Genomic DNA, 18,609 nt, shown 5'->3' on the forward strand with positions numbered 1-18,609 from the left:
GGGGTTGGTGTTGCTGAATCCTAGTCTTCGGGACTTCTCACTGCAAACACTACCCCAGGAGATGGTCCAGGATTATATAATCCAAGTGCTTTATATTCTTATTATCCCTCACAGTATCTGCAAAAGCAAGTCTCCATACTTCTGTGTGATAACAGACATATCCCCCTAAAGGATGAGAAATCCTGCCATCATTGACAATGTTTCTCTCACCAGTGAGTCTCAAAAGGAAAAAGAGAACTCACCTCTAGGTGACTGTAACATGATGGCCCTACTCTTATAGGTGTTTCCAGCCACTGGAAATTTATAAATAGAAAAAGCACCATGAATATGTTTTTATTTTAGAATAGCAACATAAAATAACATGAAGTGACCCAGCTGAATGCATGAGGTTTTTGTGGTCACTTTGCTGAGTGGCCATGAAGACACAGAATGTGAGTCTGGACGGTGAAGATCCACAGTGGTACACTCTGGACACACATCCTAGTAATGGGCCATCACTGACCATGTGAAAAACTGACTTAGGACTGATATAGTGGAATAGTACAGAAAGGAATCTACCTCTGTGGGGAGATATGGAATGGTCTTCCTCCTTAAGAGCTGACCAATCTCCCAGCCAAGGGGCCAACCCTCAGGGGGGCAAAACCTCCTTGAGCCAGGTTACATAGACAGGAGGGATAATGATCTTTTAAACAAAATATTGTGCTATTCCTTCCCAGAATCCCCACCCAGACAACCTTGTAAGTCTGTCCATTTTTCTGAATTATTTTCCCGTTTTTCTTTCTGTCGTTTTCCTAAGGATGCTTTTCCCAAATGCTTTGGGCTTCTCTCTTTCTCCAAATCTTCCCTCTTTTCAATGTCTCCTCCTTGCCAAGGTCCCCTGCCTGCCCACCATGTAGCTGACCTTCATGCCAGCTTAACTCAGCATGGCCTTTTCTCTTTCTCTGAACCACCTCCTCCTGGCAGCTGTCAGGATTTACAGCTTGCCCCCCTGAGCTTTGCTTTTAAATTGTAATGAAATTGTCCTGGAGCTGTTGTTTGAGTCTGTTCTCAAGTTCTTTTGCTAACAGGACAAAGACCCACTAGAAGACTCGTGGATTCCCTGGTAACATGTGGCGACTCCCACAGACTCTCCAAAGTGTTTAGTAACACAAGTGGGTAAGAAATGAATTTAGGACAATAATAACTTAAGAGTAATAAACAACCAGGGTGCATTTTGTAAAGTATTCAAGAGATTTACTGATTTCAGTAGTCTAGAGCAAGATTTCTTAAGCTTCTTGCACTTTTGACCCCTTTCCACTCAAGTAATTTTCATGGAACTCTGGGCATATAGAGAAATATAAAATAGGTACATAAATCAAACATTTCCTAATAATGAAACATAAGAAGAATTGATTTTAAAGCAGTTTTGTTTTGTTTTGTTTTGTTTTTTGGTTTTTTGGTTTTGGTTTTTTTTTTTTTTTTTTTTTTTTTGGTTTTTCGAGACAAGGTTTCTCTGTGTAGCTTTGCGCTTTTCCTGGATCTCGCTCTGTAGCCCAGGCTGGCCTTGAATTCACAGAGAGCCACCTGGCTCTGCTTCCCAAGTGCTGGGATTAAAGGCGTGTGCCACCACTGCCCATCGCAGTTTTGTATTTTATCATTTACTAAAGATGAAAGTAAACGTGTACTACTGAGATGGATATGCTTGTCTATTATTACATGAACATTAAGTCTTGACTGTCTACTTGATGACAGAGATATTTAGAGTTGGTAGATACTCTAATTTTAATTATTAATGTATTTACTTATTTATTTATTGGGTTTTTTGAGACAGGGTTTCTCTGTTTGGCTATGGCTATTCTGGAACTTGCTTTGTAGACCAGAGTGGCCTCAAACTTAAGAGATCCACCTGCCCCTTTTCATGAGTTCTAGGATTAAAGGTGTGTGCCACTATTGCCTGGCAGGTACTTTGATTTTATAATCAACATTTCTGACAATGCCATTTCACATGAGTATTTGAAAATAGCAGAAATATATTTGGCATCATTTCTGAAACCATTGAAAATTCTGTCCCTAATCACAAGGCAAAAATTCACTTTATGCTTTTTTTTTAATGAAACAGGTCAGGAATTCACATAGCAGTTTTTAAAATCAAGCATTCTAGTACAACACATTCCAAAGACATACTAATTTGACACCAGTGTACTGAGGGATGATGGTAGGGAAATATTTAAAGTCTTCCTTTTTAAAATTAAACTATTATATTTCTTTGTGGGAAGAAAGCTTTGCATATGTTCAGTGATGCTGCATGCTGTGACAGTTCCACAGGCCAAAGCGTTCACGTTGTATGTCTAGGACGACGGCTGAAGCGAAGCTGTGCCGTGTAATAGAAAGCACTGAGAGAAAGAGCTTAGATTCATTATCACTTGACTTCAAATCAATGTCAGTTGTTGCGTATTCCAAAACCTTTTCTTGTTACTATTTTTTTTGTGACACCCACATTCAGTTCTACAACCCCACACGGGTCCCAAGCTGCAGCTTAGGAGGGATGGCTCTAGAGATTAAGGAAAAGTGGACTGTGTATCAGAGGATGCAGAAACAGCATCCAAGCACTCCTAGATCAACTGAGATCGAATGATGAAAATTGCCTCACATAAACATGATATTAATGCTTTGTTTTTCACCATACAATCCGTCTCACACACACACATGAAAACAACAACATTTACAAACTATAGTGGTTACTGGGGTCTTTTAGACACTTTAATTTATGGTACAAAAATCTTTGTCAAAATGTCAAGAAAATATCAATACTCTTGAGGGCAAATAATATCAAAAATAAATAATTTTCTCTCTAATGAATAAGCCAAACACTTCATTCAAACTAATATAGTAGTTTTACATATTCTCAGAATTAACCATATTTCTAAACCAGTGTGAAGAAAGTATTGCTTCAAGTTTTTTTGTTGTGTGATTTTGTTTATTTGAGACACTATCTTATATATCTGAGGATGACCTTGAATTAAGTCATAATACATCATTCTTAACTAATCAATATACCAGATCAAGTGGTTCATATCATTTCAGTGGAAGATAGTGACATTCAATTTATTTTTTTTTCTGTACTTCACCAGCAATAGCAATTTTAAAAGCCAACACTAACACTTCAAAGGTTGGTAAGGTGGTAAAAGTTGGGTTGCATCAAGATCAACTTTCTAATACCTCAGTAGATCAATATTAACAAAAAATAGTGCTGGGCTCTGAAACTCTGCCTGGATATGAGGTGCTTCTCGATTCAGGGGCTAAAGCCCCCCTACTCTTACCTGATTGCAGGTGTTGATGTCGATGCCCCCCTTCAGATATTCCACAACTTTGTCCAGGTTGCCTGCTCTGGCAGCGCGGAGGAAGCTGGCATTGCTGTCGGACTGCAAGAGAAAGAAAAGGCCTTTGGTGAATCCTGCAGAACACCAAATGCACCAGATTCGGGAAGACAAGAGTGTTAACACGACACATCAGGCACGCTTTGGCTGAAAAATGTTTCAGTACAGGCTTTAAAACACCCAGCTATCCTCCACAGCACAAGGCAGTAACCATACAGTGGTTTATGGATGTTGACATCTATGGGAAACACACTCTGTACATACAAGAATACAAAGGAACCATTAAAAGAAAAATGGCCGTTATTACTTTATTCCAAATCTTCAGCCAATTTAAGGATGAATTTGCACTACGCAAAATTCTACTGTTACTCATTTTAGATTTTTTTCTCACACTCAAGTGTTGTGTGCAATGGTGTTCACATGTGTATGGGTGGACACGTGAACAGGTATGCATGAAAATGTGTCATCATGGAGGTCTGAGGTTGCTGTGAGGTGTCTTGCTCCATCGCCACTTTACTTCCTATGTTATTTATGGAGGTAGAGTCTGTCCATTGAACTGAGAGCTCACCCATAGGTTCATCATGCAAGCCTGCTTGCCTCTGGGCTCCTCTGCCTCTGCCTCCCCAGTCCTGGGCTTACAGGGCCCTCCTTCCTGCTAAGAGTTTTCTGTGAGTTCTGGGGATTCTGGTTCTGGTCCTTAGCTTGTGCAGCAAGTGCTTCATGCATTGGGCCATATCCAGAGCCCCTGTCCCTTTGTTTTCAATTGGGTTTTTAGAGAACTGATACTGAGCCTCACAGCAAGTCCAAAAAGAAAGAGAGAGAAGAAAAAAAGAATTTGAGAACTAGATGAAACTAAAGCTGCTTGAGTTCCTCCTTCTCTTTCTTTACTGCTAGTTTTCAGATGACTCAGCTGAAGGACACCGAGTCAGGGTCACTACAGTCATCCAGCCTCATGGGGAGAGAGTAAGAAGCTTTGAAGAAAGGGAAAGCGTTAGTTGGCAGGTGTGGACTGCGCTGATGCAAATTTTGTACTCCTAGTGATTTGGGGAAAACATTATTAAATGTAAACCAGCTGACATAATACTAGACTGAAATATCTTGGTAAAGTCTCTCTGGATGGAGACTTTGTTTTAAGTTTTCCATCTTCCCACAGTTTCCACAAATCTGGTCCTGGGAAAATCAGCTGTATTTGCCTCGTGAAAAGTCTAGAGGACTGTTCCAAAGGCAGAGTTACAACCATCACCCCAGGCTTGAATAAATATCTTGACTTTTAAACCTTAACATAATAATGACAATAAACTTTTGTTAGGGTTAAAGACACTTATATAACTATTATAAATTTTCTTGTAGTATAATATCTGACCAAGGAAAAAGGAGGCCTGAAGAGGGGGATGTCATTCACATATCTGGATATGAGAGCTGAGTTTGATAACTTCTGTTTTCTTTCAGGTTTGACAACATTCCCCTCAGTAGATTGCATAGCCTCCTTCCCTCAAAGAAGACTACACTTGGCAGGGATTCTTGGCAAACTCTGTCAAAGCTGTTTTTTAAATTTGCGATGATGGGCAGGTAATAGAAATTGGAATATTTTCTCAGGGAGTTTCAAATAAATGATTGCTTGCACATCGTTAAGTGATTTACACTCAGGAACCCTGAAAACCTGAGAACTGAATGATCTCACATCAGTCTGAGTAATACATGGGTTGCAGGCTTCCAAGCCAGACAGATGCTTAAGAGGTAAAAGGCGTGGCTGAAATCTAGACATCCAGAATCCATGTTCTGTTTCTTTGAAAAAGCCTCATGGTGTGACTAGTGTGGGAATGTTCTCCTTCCCAGGATGCCTTGGTTCTCCTTCCCAGGATGCCCCATTCTGCATCCTTCCTGAAAGCCATGCCCATGGCAGAGTGCCCTGATTCCATCTGCAATGCTACAGGAACTGAATTATGACTCACTTCAAAATGCTTCTTCTATGAAATTATTTTGCTATTTTTAGCTAATGTTAAACTCCAGTGGGGTTTTCCCCTCTGGGTTTCTTGCAACAACACTTAAGTAAAGCTCGATGTTCCACACGGCACTATGAAGAGCACACAATAGATCTTATTTTTTACTCTAAATCAATGAAAATAAGATAATATGAAGTCCCATGTATAAACTATAAAAGTATTATTATGTAAGCACAATTTTTCCAAAAGAGATTCATTATAAATTGTACTTAAAACTGAGCCAAGGAAATGCTTATAATTTGTGCATGAAGCAAATAATTGCAGGTAATATTTACCGAGTGTTTTCTGTGGGCCAAGAAAAGAGCTAGCAGAGCCATGTGCATCAGATAATCAATATTCATAGTAAGACGATAAGGAATGGTGTGTCATTATGAGGGAAGATGCCTAGAAAGTTTCTTAGGTCATACGATTACTCGGGGATGAGGGAAGATTCAAGATATATTTCACATTTATACGAGTCAGAGTCAGGAACCTTCTCTGCCATTCAACTCTCAAATTATGCAAATTTCCAAAGTAGAAAACACTACAGATTTCCCACTGATAAAGTGGGTTCATTTCCTTTGGCATGACCACACATGTGCCCTTGGTCTACAAGTTCTGCAAATCATGCCATTTACGATAAAAGTGCTCCACAGGGCATTCTTATTGGCTTTCACCTGCTGCTGTTTGCAACTAGCAAAACCTTAAGATCTGAGTGAAAAGAACCCAGAAACGTTTTCATTTGGGAATGAAGAGGAAAGTGGTAAAGTGTTCACAACATTAAAAAGCCAGTCAAGGGGGCTGGAGAGGTGGCTCCCTGGTTAAAAAACACTCACTGATCTTCCAGAAGACCTCTGTCTGTTCTCAGCACCCCCACAGGGCAGCACGCAACCAACTGGACCCCCAGTTCCAGGGCACCGCATACCCAATTCTGGCCTTTGTGTGCTCCCACACACATGGCATACACTCACACAATACACACATATACATAAATGCAAATTAATCTTTTATTTTTAGGAGATAATCTACTACATGTCTCTCCATGCCTCCAGGGCTCCAACACAGCCACAGATCAAGCTGCTTTCTGTTCTTAGAGGAGCCAACAACAAATACAATAAACAAGCAGGGCAAAGGGAGAGACCATCCCCAAAGGATGCCTAAGACATCACGACAGCACAGACAAACTGAACACTATGGCAGCGCCAGAAAGTCCACAAGGACCTCTGCCAAACTTCTCTACAGAATGGGCAGGTGGCAGGTGCTTTTGTTCTCACGGAGTATCAAGTTTTCCTAACTGGTTGTCTCTTTTCTGAGTTATATTTTTAAAACTGCATCCAAGTTCAAGACTTAGGGCAAAACCCTGGAATTCTAGCAAATAATATTTCTAGTGTTATAGTAAATGTAACATTTGTGCCATCCTGCCAGGAACGTCGTAGGCAGTTTAATACATGTGAGATTCTTCTTCAACCCTATGAAAGAACTTAGTTTTCCCCAAGTGAGGAAATGCAATAAATGAAACAGTTATTATCATATGGTTCAAGAACATGAATTTCCAGGAGAGAATTAAAATAAACTCCCAAAATGTGTATATAGAAAAAATGAGCTATTCTGAGGTTCAAATACATACTCTTACTTAGAAATATATATCTCTTTCATGCACAGACATTGACAAATACACATGTCAAGACACTGTCCTACAATGAGGTCAATCTGTGATTACAGCTCTTGACAAAACAGCTTTAGACAACAGAAGCCTGGTTACCTTTAATCAATAAGAAGATAAAAGGGGATTGAGAGAGACAGAGACAGAGACAGAGACAGAGAGATAGACAGACAAACAGATAGGAAAGGAGAAGACAGAAGGGGAGGGGAGGGAATGAGAGGGAAACGGAGGAGGGGGAGATTTTTGTCAATCTATCTTTCCTTCCAATCATGAAAACATAAAAGTAGAGATTTTAAGTCAAGGATGAGCAGGAGGAAGGCAAGCCTTCAAAACTGTTTTCTTTGTTCAGCCAGGAATGTTCTCACATCAAAGCTCAACAAAGGGAAAAAAAGAAGCAATGGTTCTCCTTGGGGAGAAGGTCTAGACAAACCGAGGACTAAGTCCTCTCTCTGCCTTGCTGCTTTGTGTCTGTCCCTACGACCCTCAAATCCTACAACTGTGTGTGCTTCAGCCTGTAAGGCTTCGTTCTTGGGGAGGAATTCGAATGCTCAGCTCCGCCTGAAGATTTTAATATGCAACATATGGTTCTCATTAAGTGCACCCGCTTTATAACCCTCATGTGACATCTGCAGCCAAAAAACGAAAAGCTTCCTCTTCAATTTGTCTTGACACAGTTCCAGTTTTGTATCTGAACATCAGCAAAATAGGGTTTTTCTTGCACCCAGCATGAACATGAAAAGGAATGTATGTTCCCAGGGCCCACTACAGCCTAAAGGAATGCTTCACCAAAGGCTTGGAGCCCATGACTACTCAGATTTAAAAATAATTATACTTATTATTAGATTATTTCAATACTAATCTAACAAGGAAAATAAAGCAAGCTCCAGGTCATGTAGCTGGCTAGCCTATGATAAAGCACAACCAAATTACTTGGTATTTTGTGCTTCTAAATCAGTGTCTAACAAGTGAGGTCTAGGATGTGTGTGGATGTTCTTTGTTTATTTGTTTGTTTATTGTGTGTGTGTTTGTGGTAGGTGCATTCTATGTAAAAGTTTTGCTATAGTACAGAGAGAAAAGAATGCTCTGATGGTCTGGTCATGAGACATGGCAGGATAGTTATGAACCTGACCAAAAAATAATAATAAGAGCCTAAAAGACAACAGTAAGTGTGCACCAACACCCAATGCTGATGTCATCTTCGCATGGTCAACTTGCAGGAACTGTTAGCAGCGAGTGTGGAGGCAACCCTCTGAGAAACAGTTCTCGGTTTGACCTTGTACTTGGATTCGACTCTAGCTCTACATGGGCTGAGTATTCCTCTCCATCAAACAATAAATTCATGTCAAGTCAATAAGGAGAGTTTGAAAAGATTGCCGAGTGGTGTGCCAGCAAGTTTCTTTAATTGCTTAAAGTTTCATTACCCTGAAACAGGAGAGAAAAACTTAAACATATTAATAATATTGTGTCGAGGTTGATTAAAAAGGTACTCCATCTTCTTGTGGGACTCCCAACAGTGGTAGCAGGGGATGTCTCTGACTCTTTCACTACTGACTTTTGGGACCCTCTTCCTCATTCTGGTCACCTTGCCCAGCCCTAACACTTGGGGAAGTGCTTATTCCTACTGCAACCTGATATGCCATGTTTTGTTGGTACTCAGGGGAGGCCTGCCCTGTTTTTAATAGGAATGGAGGAGGAGTGGATGGGGGCAGGAGGATGGAGGGAGGGACTGGAGGAGAAAAGAGGAGGGAGGAAAACCTGCAGTCAGGATGGGATGTAAAATCAATAAATATATTTTATAAGGTATTCTATATTACTGTTTTCATTGAAGTTGATTTCAGAAATATAGTAAACTAAATGTGGGATTTTTCAGGCCATACCTTATCACTACTGATCTGAATATTTGTGCTTAGCTTTAGATATTTTTATCCATTCTACTAAACTAATGTCATTTATTTGAATGCTATTAGGAACACTCAATTGTGAGTGTAAGACTTCCTTTTTAGCAGCAGTATAATGCAATGGGCACTTAGAAGATGCTTGGGGTGAAACTCCTGCTTGAAAGGCATGATACCCATTCTCTGCTCAACCAGTCACCCGCTTCAAGACCGCGCACAGCTATAAGCAGGCACTCGGGTTCTAGAACAGCCAAGCATCCCTGGATGGAACCTCCAGAAGAGGGCAGTGATCTGATATGACAAGAAAGCGCCCAGAACAGAGTTAGAATGGATCTCCTCAAGCAACAGCAATGACAGTTTCTGAGCCATCTTACAAAACTAGAACCAAGAAAATGATCCATGAGACCATGCCTTGACCAACACTGCTTAATTATGCGAACCTCTTGCTCCAATAAGACCCCCATTTAAACATAAAATTCATGCTAATGCCTTGAAGATGAACTTGAGATGACTTAATTTTTTTCTTATTCCTAAAGTATTGAAATACCCCCCCTCTCTGCTTTCACTCTTATTTGTTTAGTTACAATATAAGGGTGGGTACTGGGGCCTAGAAATGCAGGAGCTCAGGCTTTTGCCCTAAATTCAAGTTACCATAGAGTTTAAGGAGTTTTGTGGTTTTAATATTCAATTAACACTGAAATAACACTGGGGGTCATAAGTGGTCCCTTATACTTAAATAATGGATTTATTCATTTTAAAGACTGAAAGATGCTGGGATAAAAGTGTGACTCAGCTGGCAGTCTTGAGCCTTAACAGAAGGACAAAGAACATCTTTCTCCCATCTCTTTTAGGTACACATCCCCCCCATAAGTCTGTGCTGACTGAAGGAAATCATGCTGTTCCCTGTGGAATTTTACTTACTGATTTGGGAAGCCATTGCTGCTTAGCAGAAACACAGTCATTTACCAGTCAATGTGGCAAACTGACCTGCGGTCGACGGCAATACAAAGTCAAGAAAACTTGGTGAAATACACTGGAAGGTGAGGGATAACAATGTGAACACTGGGGAAATGAACTGTATGATTAGGACTTTTAACATTTTTTAACTTTCCTTTTTTGCTGTTTTGTTTTGTTTTTGTTTTTCGAGACAAGGTTTCTCTGTGTAGCTTTGGTGCCTGTCCTGGATCTCGCTCTGTAGCCCAGGCTGGCCTTGAACTCACAGAGATCTGCCTGGCTCTGTCTCCCAAGTGCTGGAATTAAAGGCATGCACCACTGCTGCCCACCATAGGACTTTTTAATTGTAGGTTCTTGGAGCTCTGCTTAGAAACAGGGTAAGCTAAAACCCACATTTAATAAATGATGAATTGTATGATCTTGGTTTTTAATATATTTATTTTATGTGTATATGTATATGTGCGTGGTTGTATGTGAGTGTACCACATACATGTAGGAGTCTTCAGAGGTGAGGTCAGAAGAGGCATCAGATTCCCCGGAACTGGAGTTACAGACAGTTGTGAGCCACCATGTGGGTGCTGGGAACCTAACCTGGGTCCTCTGAAAGAGCAGTAAGTATTCTTAACCACCAAATTCTCTCTCCAGCCCCATGTTGGTTCTTTATATGTCTCAATTTCTGATCAAAAAACACTTCCTAGAATTGCTGGAATGATGTAAGAGCACACATATTCTGGTTACCGGCACGGAGGATACCTACTAAGTTTGTTTTGCAATCTGTGGCTTTTCTTGAAAGGGATGAATGCAGAACAATAAGGAATCAAATCATAGGTGTGCACACATGTGTACACAACTCAGAAGGTTGTTGCTATAACCCAAACAGAACACTTGAAGATACTCTGAGATATACGGGTTCAAAGGGACAAAAGGGGACCCAGACCTCAGAGTATCTGTCTCCAGTAGTGAGCATTCCACACACTCTCTTCTTAACACCAGAATGATTTGATTTAAGTAGTCATGCATTTACACAAGGATTATCACTAGATCATGCTGCTATTTTATATTTTTAAAAATTGCGAGCAATCAAGATAAGTATCATGCACGTTTAACTCCTTATGCAACACTTTAAAAAAAGTTTGACTGAACTCAAAATGATGTATAGAGACAACTGAAATATTATACAAGTCCTAACTTATTATCATGGCTTTCCTATAATACTCTCTAATAGCTTCAATGGTTAAAATAACATGGAAATATGTACTTCATATATGAACACTATAAAAAATATGAACCTTACATTGGAATGATTTTTTCTTCTCTCCTTTCTCTTTTTTCCTTCCTTTCTTTTTTCATTCTTTCTTTTCTTCTCTCTCTCTCTCTCTCTCTCTCTCTCTCTCTCTCTCTCTCTCTCTCTCTCTCTCTCTCTCTCTCCTTTGGACAGTGTCTCCTTGTGTACTTAGCCTTAGTTGGCTGTCCTGGAACTATCTAGATAAGACTGGGCCCAATATTAAAAACATGTGCTACCACACACAGATGGAAGGATTTTTTTTTTGTAAGATTTCTTTTTATTTCAAATGTAAGTGTTTGCCTATACGTATGTATTTGTAGCACATGTGTTCCTGGTGCCCAGAGGGCAGAGAGGAGCATTAGAGCCCCTAGAACTAGATTTTCCAACCATTGTGAGTTGCCACGTGGTTGCTGGAAACTGAACACAGGTTCCATGCAAGAGCAGCAAATAGCCAGAGGTGGTTTAGCTCGCTCATCTTTAATCCCAGCACTCAGGAGGCAGAGGCAGGGACGCTTCTGTGAGTTCGATGCCAGCCTGGTCTACATAGCAAATTGCAGGCCGGCCGTGGCTACCTAGTGAAACCCTGTTGTGGGATGAGAGGGTAAGTCTTCACCACTAAGCCTTCTCTCCTGCTCCTACACTGAAAGTTAGTTAACAGGTCTGTCTACATTCTGCTGAAGTCAAAACAGCCCTCAGACATCAACTGAGAATCTTCAACTGATATTCTTTGGACAATAGGGAAATGTGTCTTTTTGTTTTGTTTTAGGATCTTATGTATTCCAGCTTGGCCTCAAACTTATTTATGCAGTCAAAAAACCAAAGATTTTGGCCTCCATCCCAGGAGGGCTGGAATCATAGGTATGGGCCACCTCACTCAGTTTATGTGATTCTGAGAATAATCCCATTACTCCATGCACATTAGGTAGTCTATCAACTGAGCTATATCACCAGCCTTCAAAATTATTTCAGGACAAATCCTATACTTAATCATGTTCCTAATTTCTAACTAGCCAGGTACCTCTGCTAAGAATGTTTATCTGCATCAACTCAACATGCATGGGATGGATGAACAAAAGTGTTCACCAATATTTCTCAAAATGTACAAAAATTCAAAGGAATTCCCTGTTGGATCTTTACTAATCATAAATAGTTGGTTTTGCAAATGAATAATAATCAATTCTAACAACTTTTGGTCAGGGATAAAGAGAGAGAGAGTTATGCTACAACAGTTTGCTTGACAATTTAAAATATGTTGGAATGAAATGCTTTTCATTCCCTGACTAATCAGTGTGTTAAGATATTGCAGCATATTTTCCAGGAAAGACCTTAAAGTTTACCCCAATGCAATACTTAAAGATGAGGCTAAATGGACCTTAATTAAGTTTCATCTCCCTTTATGTTTTTTACAACTCTCATGATATGAAAAAACAGACCCAATCAAGTGAAAATATCCTTCATCGATGTTTTATTGTGCTGGACGTCCTGCAGTGTTAATTCACTGCTGTCCCCTTGAGACAGGCAATACGATTTTTATCCCCATTGGTCTGATTACTCTCCAGCTTCAGAGACCATCTGCTTGAAAGCAGATATCCATCAGTCAGAAGCGGCTTGATGGTGCTGACCGTGCCCCCCACACGGCTCTGTCTAACCTACATGGCTTTTTTCACATTGAAGTATTCAAGGTTGAACCAAGCATCAAGTCTTGAAGGAAAGTCTTTCCAGTAATTTCCCTGACATTATAACCACTATTTTCAAAGAAACTGCACAGGTTTTTTCCATTGTAATGCATTTCCTTGAGCTGATGATTTTGTGTGGCCCCAATGAGATGGACATGGAAATACACACAGTCTGAGGTCTTTGTTTATAAAACTTGGGAATCTGCCTGTAATTACCAGTGAGATTGCCTTTTCTTGAGGGTATCACTTAATTACAGCCAAACAAGCACACATCATGATATCAGAACTCAAAACAAAATTCTGAACTCAAATTTTAATCTTTGACAACATTAATATCTATACTGGACTAACATAAAAACTCAAATTCATTATGTTTATAGTATCATTTCTTGTTCCATAACAATATTTTATTTTCTGGGAATAATGGGCCCACAAATTGTTTATGCAATTCTTGGAGTTCCTGGTTTTTTTTTTTTAAGTCTTTCTAATTATTAGGTGTCTGAAATTTTAGTATGATAATTATGTTGTTTATTAGAAATCATTTATTTGTCTCTAATCCCATTCGTGGAACTGTTATTAACTTCATTACTCCTATAAAATGCCAAGAGTCCATTTTTCTAATGTTCATTTAATTGTTGGAAACATATTCATTTGTCCCATTTTCTGAAGTATGTGGGCTTTACAGGGCAATGAATGGCTCCCAGGTGCCTTTACATATTTGCATATTACTGGCCACATGGATGCTAAATACAAACAATGAAACTTACGAGATAAAAGCAGAATTCCACTGTGCCAGAACTATGGTAAATTAAACATAAAAGAACACCTTTCCATTTGTTTCTTTACTTTAACCACATCACTCCAGTATCAAGAAATCTAATGTTAAGTTAAAACAAAAAAAGAAAATCACATATACATGTGTACCATATGGAAAGGGAATTACTCCCTAGTGTGACTAAGTTAATGTATGTAAAATTCCTGACAGGATCCATAGTTGTACCAATCTAAACGTACGCACATTGGAAAATGGAAGCTTTCCATTTAGAAATAGAGGAATTAAGTTAGTTAAATATTTCCAGAGAAAATGGTTAAAAATAACCAGTTACTAACAAAAAGTTATTTTGTTGATAGCTGATTATTTTTGAAGCACCTACTCTGTGCCAGTTACTTGTTAGAGGCTAAATGAAAAACCAAGAGGATCCATCCCTCAATGATCGTATTTTCACATACGTAACAATAGGGACAGAATATGGACAACAGCAGCATATCTGATTCAGGGTTCTGAGGATGTTGGGTGAAATCATGGCTGGCACAGAATCAGCAGGTGCAGTGTCACGGGAATAAGGAAGGGCTCACTGTGCTGCCTCTAGGAGGGACCGCGGATGACCTGCCCATACTTAGAAGAGATGCGGAAAGCTCTGATTGACAGAATAGAAATTCTCCATGTGTCTGTGTGCATGTGTACCAGTGAAACTGAAAACGGCTTCTGTGCGGGATGTTTACCACAAGTAGAACACACTGAGATGCCACAGCTGTCATTTCCCCATGAGGCCAAGGCACAACTGAGAGGCCACTTCCGCCTCACAGGGTGGAGCCTGCTGACTTTCCAAACTTAACCCTTGTGCCGTAAATTTCAATCGTCAGGAATGACTTCCAGAATTTAAATTTAACTCTATGCCGTTGCTGGAAGGACAGGGGTATGTAATCTTACACTAAAAGTGTAAAGGATAAAATAGGAAATTGGTTTAGAAAAGAATGTGTGTTTTAAAGGACAACATGTAACACATAGCAGTTGGTGAAAAGCTTAGAAAATCAAGTATTCTAAACTCACAAAGCATTCAGCTTTACCTTTTAGCATTTGGTTTACACTACAAAGTTAATTCTGTTGGAACTCAGTAAAAATCCCCAAAGTTACCGTTGCATTTCATCAGAAGGCGGAGGGGGGAGGGGATACTTGTTTACAACTAGTAACAAGCAACACACTGCACTTGTAGCCAAATTTGACTGAGTTGAAATATCCCATGTTCATTATTGATCATTGATGAAGAACAAGATAGCAGATCCCCTTTGTCCCAGTAATTACATTTGTAAAGGTAAAAGATACTGAGAAGTTCATGAAGAGAAGGCTGCCATCATGCCATTTCTGGCTGGCATTGTGTAAAATGGGCAAACACTGTGGGAAGCACATGGGGCAATACTGAAGGCCTGTGGACCTAGGCATGAACCACTTTTATTTTCTGAGTTTCCTCACCAGTGGTACGCATTGTGCTGGTAACTGTTTACTCACCAACACAGCTATGAAGTTATCACTGACTGTGTCAAGTAGTCACCAGTATTAGTAAGATTTATCCTGACTAGTGCCTTCTTCTTGTGGTTATGATTTAACAAGAGAATTAATTACATTGTGTCTTATGTACTGCACTTGTTTTAAGGTAACACTTGCCAAATAGCACATTGAGCAATCATGTTTAATAGTTTTACAAGACTCGTGTGTGTGTGTGTGTGTGTGTGTGTGTGTGTGTGTGTGTGTGTGTCCCCAGATATAGAAATATAGATATCAATGCAGCTTTAGTGATTGGTTCATGTTAAATATTTTTTCAGCAAATATAACATCCTGATAGGAGCCTGTCTTCCCTCTAGTCCACTATCTGTTCATAAGATTAAAGATGCAACCTGTTTTGTGTACATGCTAGGGCTGTCCCACTAGATTCTCAGAGCCTCGGGGGAATAAGCAATGTGCACTTAGGCTATTTCTTTCTTGTACCTTGTACGACAACATGAGCAGCTAGCCTCACTATATCTCAAATACATTCATAATCTTATTTAATCCTCATAAGCTTCTCAAAGGAGGAAGCCTGGCTTCAGTGGGATTGCGTCACTTGCCCGTGGATTTGGGGGTTAAAAAAAAAAGTGGTAGAACTGAGAGTGAACCCAGTCTTGCTGGAGAGGCGCCCCGTTCATCATCACCTGCCCAGATCCCTTCAGCAGTACTGAATATCAGTCCTCTGTTGACTGGGGGACAGGTGGCTACTACTGCCACATTCCTGGCCCAGCATTCATTCTGATCCTCTGGTGCCCAATTCCCTTTCTTGTCTTGGGGCAGAGCCAGCAGTTGGAACTGCATCCAGAATGAAAAGAAGATTTCTCTTTGGGGATGAGGCTAACACAAGAGTTGTAAGTCCTAAGGACCCAACTGCATTGTTTCAAAATGCTACTGCACGTTATGCTCAACACATAAAACTGGACTATGTTACCATCACCATTGTCATTACTAACATGAAAAGAAAAAGGCCTTCCAAGCCTGCTTCTGAGGCAGCAGGATAATTTCCAGTGCGTGCGCACACAGGAGTGTTTCCTTGAGTGGGACTGCTTCCAGAAGCTTCCAGAAGCTTCCAGAACCTCTCTCAGCTGTTCTTAATTAACCGCTCTACCTGCTGCTTAAAGGTTGGTCACTTTCAAGAAATGATATTAGTGAATTTCCTTTTCTTACTAAAAAGTAAATAGTAAAAATGTACTTCTATTAAAGTCTTTCCTCCAAACCAATTGAAAGTCTAAACAAAGGTGACATGAAATGAAATGGCTTGTTACAAACATAAAGAAATATTTAAAGGTATATTCTAAGAGAATATGTGTGAAATACTTAGTTTCTATGTTCTTGCACTCATTTTTGCTTTTAATAGTATCCCATATCTCAGACATGATGGATAATTATAAACACACACACACAAACACACACACACACGGCTCATAGTAGAACATTTAAAAACTGAATTTAAAAAATGGCTAAAGTCATAATAGTCCATTACCAAAATTCAACATTCTAAAATTCATGGGTTATTTTTGAGAATTTTCTATATATGCATTCTATATGTATGTAGAGATGTTTTCACAAATTTGGGGCGATAATATTCTGTCTTTTATTTCAAAAATAACTTTACCAAATAAGTATTGTATTACCTGTATAAAAGGTTTGGAACATATTTTAAATCTCACAGATAATTTTTTTCAGATTATTACTTTTAGCTCTCTGCAAACATTTATAATTAACTAGTCTCTTTGACTTTTATTATTTTAAACAATTTTGTGATTAAAAACTATTTATAAATTTCTGTCCCAGATTGACTGTAGCCATCCTTAAATTCCTAAAGATGCAATAATGATTTTGAGGGGCTAAGGATGTGCACATCTCTGACCTGCCATGAGCTGGTCATAGGAAAGGCAACTTCAGTACAAGCACAAACTCATGTCTGCCTTGTCCTGCTGACATCTCAGTCTTGTGATCTTGACACGGCCCTCTTATTTCTGGAGAATTTGAAAACTTAGTCATGTTGCGCTTATTGTCAACTACATCTTTGTTCTTTGACTTTGTGTTTTCTTAAAGAGTTTAAAATGTCTTTTGTTTTGAAAGTATTTACACAGACATGGTAAAATTCTGTCCTTTTTTTCATCAGATTTACCTGTTTTTTTTTTTTATATAGAAAGTACAAAATGTAAACTTCTACTGCTATGGGAGTTCGTTTTTTATTATTTTTATATTTTACAGACCTGAAATCAGTAAAACACTTCTCTGTTTTCTTCTAGATTAATTTTTCCTCGTTTTTGCTTCTTTAACTCGTGTGTGTGTGTGTGTGTGTGTGTGTGTGTGTGTGTGTGTGTGTGTGTTGGGGGAGTATGACTAACACAGATGCAATTTTTCCAGTGGGTAGAATTTTCCAGTGCCCACAAGCTTTCCACGTGCTGTCTACTGTCTCTCTTGTCTCCCTTGTTACACTGTTCTTTGCTTAGAGGGCCAGCACAGCAGCAGGACATGCTGAGAACTATTTTCCTAATGCTGGTTCTGTTGCCTTCCACGAACTGTGTGACCTTAAGCAAGTCACCAAGTTCCCATTATCCTCATTTTGGTTTGTGTATAAAACAGATGGACTGTGAGAATTAACTTAGCTAATATATGAAAATCCTTGAAAATGTTGTTCGGGTACAGTAGAGAACCAATGAAAACATGGTTTAGAGCATGACTCCAAAAACTTTTGTGAGGAGTTCTGAAAATGTAGACTTGATTAATGCTGTGCAGTATACCAGAACAGAAACCAGGGATAACAAAGAATCAATAATAGGTAGTTAATATGGTATCCCACACACATTCCCACATGTCATGTTTTTATAATTCCTTTCTTTTTATTATTCTTTTACTATTTTCTACCTCTAGGTCACCTTGTGTAGAATAGATAAAGTCTCAATAACGTATCAAGTGGTTAGACACAGAGCAGATGAGCACACTAATGACTTGACTGACCATGCTCGTGGCTGGGTTCTGGCACATACTTGTAATTGAATGACTAATCTGCAAAAATGAGAATGGCAATTGGCATGTGCATCTGGATTACCGTGTAATTCCTTAATCATCACCAAAGCCAACATTAGTTCTTTAATGTATGTCTGTATGCTAGATAACAAAGGGGAGAAAGGAAAGAAGGGAGGGAGGGAGGGAGGGAGGGAGGGAGGGAGGGAGGGAGGGAGGGAGGGAGAGAAAGGATACTTAGACTTAATAGAATTCAATACTTATTATTTTGTTGTAGTGGGGGAGATGTAGTGGGTAGCCATTCCAGCTTTGACCTGGAAGTTCCAACCCCCATTGAGGCTTAGGTAATGATCACGCCTACAAGATGGGGCTGACAGAGGACGCTGAAGACCTGAGATCTGGATGCGTGGGCTCGTTGGTTCCTGGACCCTGGACACTGGGACCAAGCAGAGTTCTCCAGAGAACACAGCGGGACTGTGCCACACCTTTCCCAGACCCT

General features: G+C 39.6%; 1 protein-coding gene across 43 annotated transcripts in view; it reads right to left on the reverse strand.

The window, feature by feature from the left end:
• The window catches only part of Ank2 (ankyrin 2), a 313,942-nt gene that overhangs the window by 190,748 nt on the left and 104,585 nt on the right, over positions 1–18,609 (reverse strand). For all 43 annotated transcript variants that reach the window (XM_076574948.1, XM_076574943.1, XM_042279861.2 and 40 more), the window contains exon 2: positions 3,300–3,401. In XM_076574948.1, coding sequence (XP_076431063.1) covers positions 3,300–3,401 — 102 coding nt within the window. The remainder of the gene's footprint in view (positions 1–3,299; positions 3,402–18,609) is intronic.

Source organism: Peromyscus maniculatus, chromosome 6 (genome assembly GCF_049852395.1).
Source record: "Peromyscus maniculatus bairdii isolate BWxNUB_F1_BW_parent chromosome 6, HU_Pman_BW_mat_3.1, whole genome shotgun sequence".
Classification (NCBI taxonomy): Eukaryota; Metazoa; Chordata; class Mammalia; order Rodentia; family Cricetidae; genus Peromyscus; species Peromyscus maniculatus.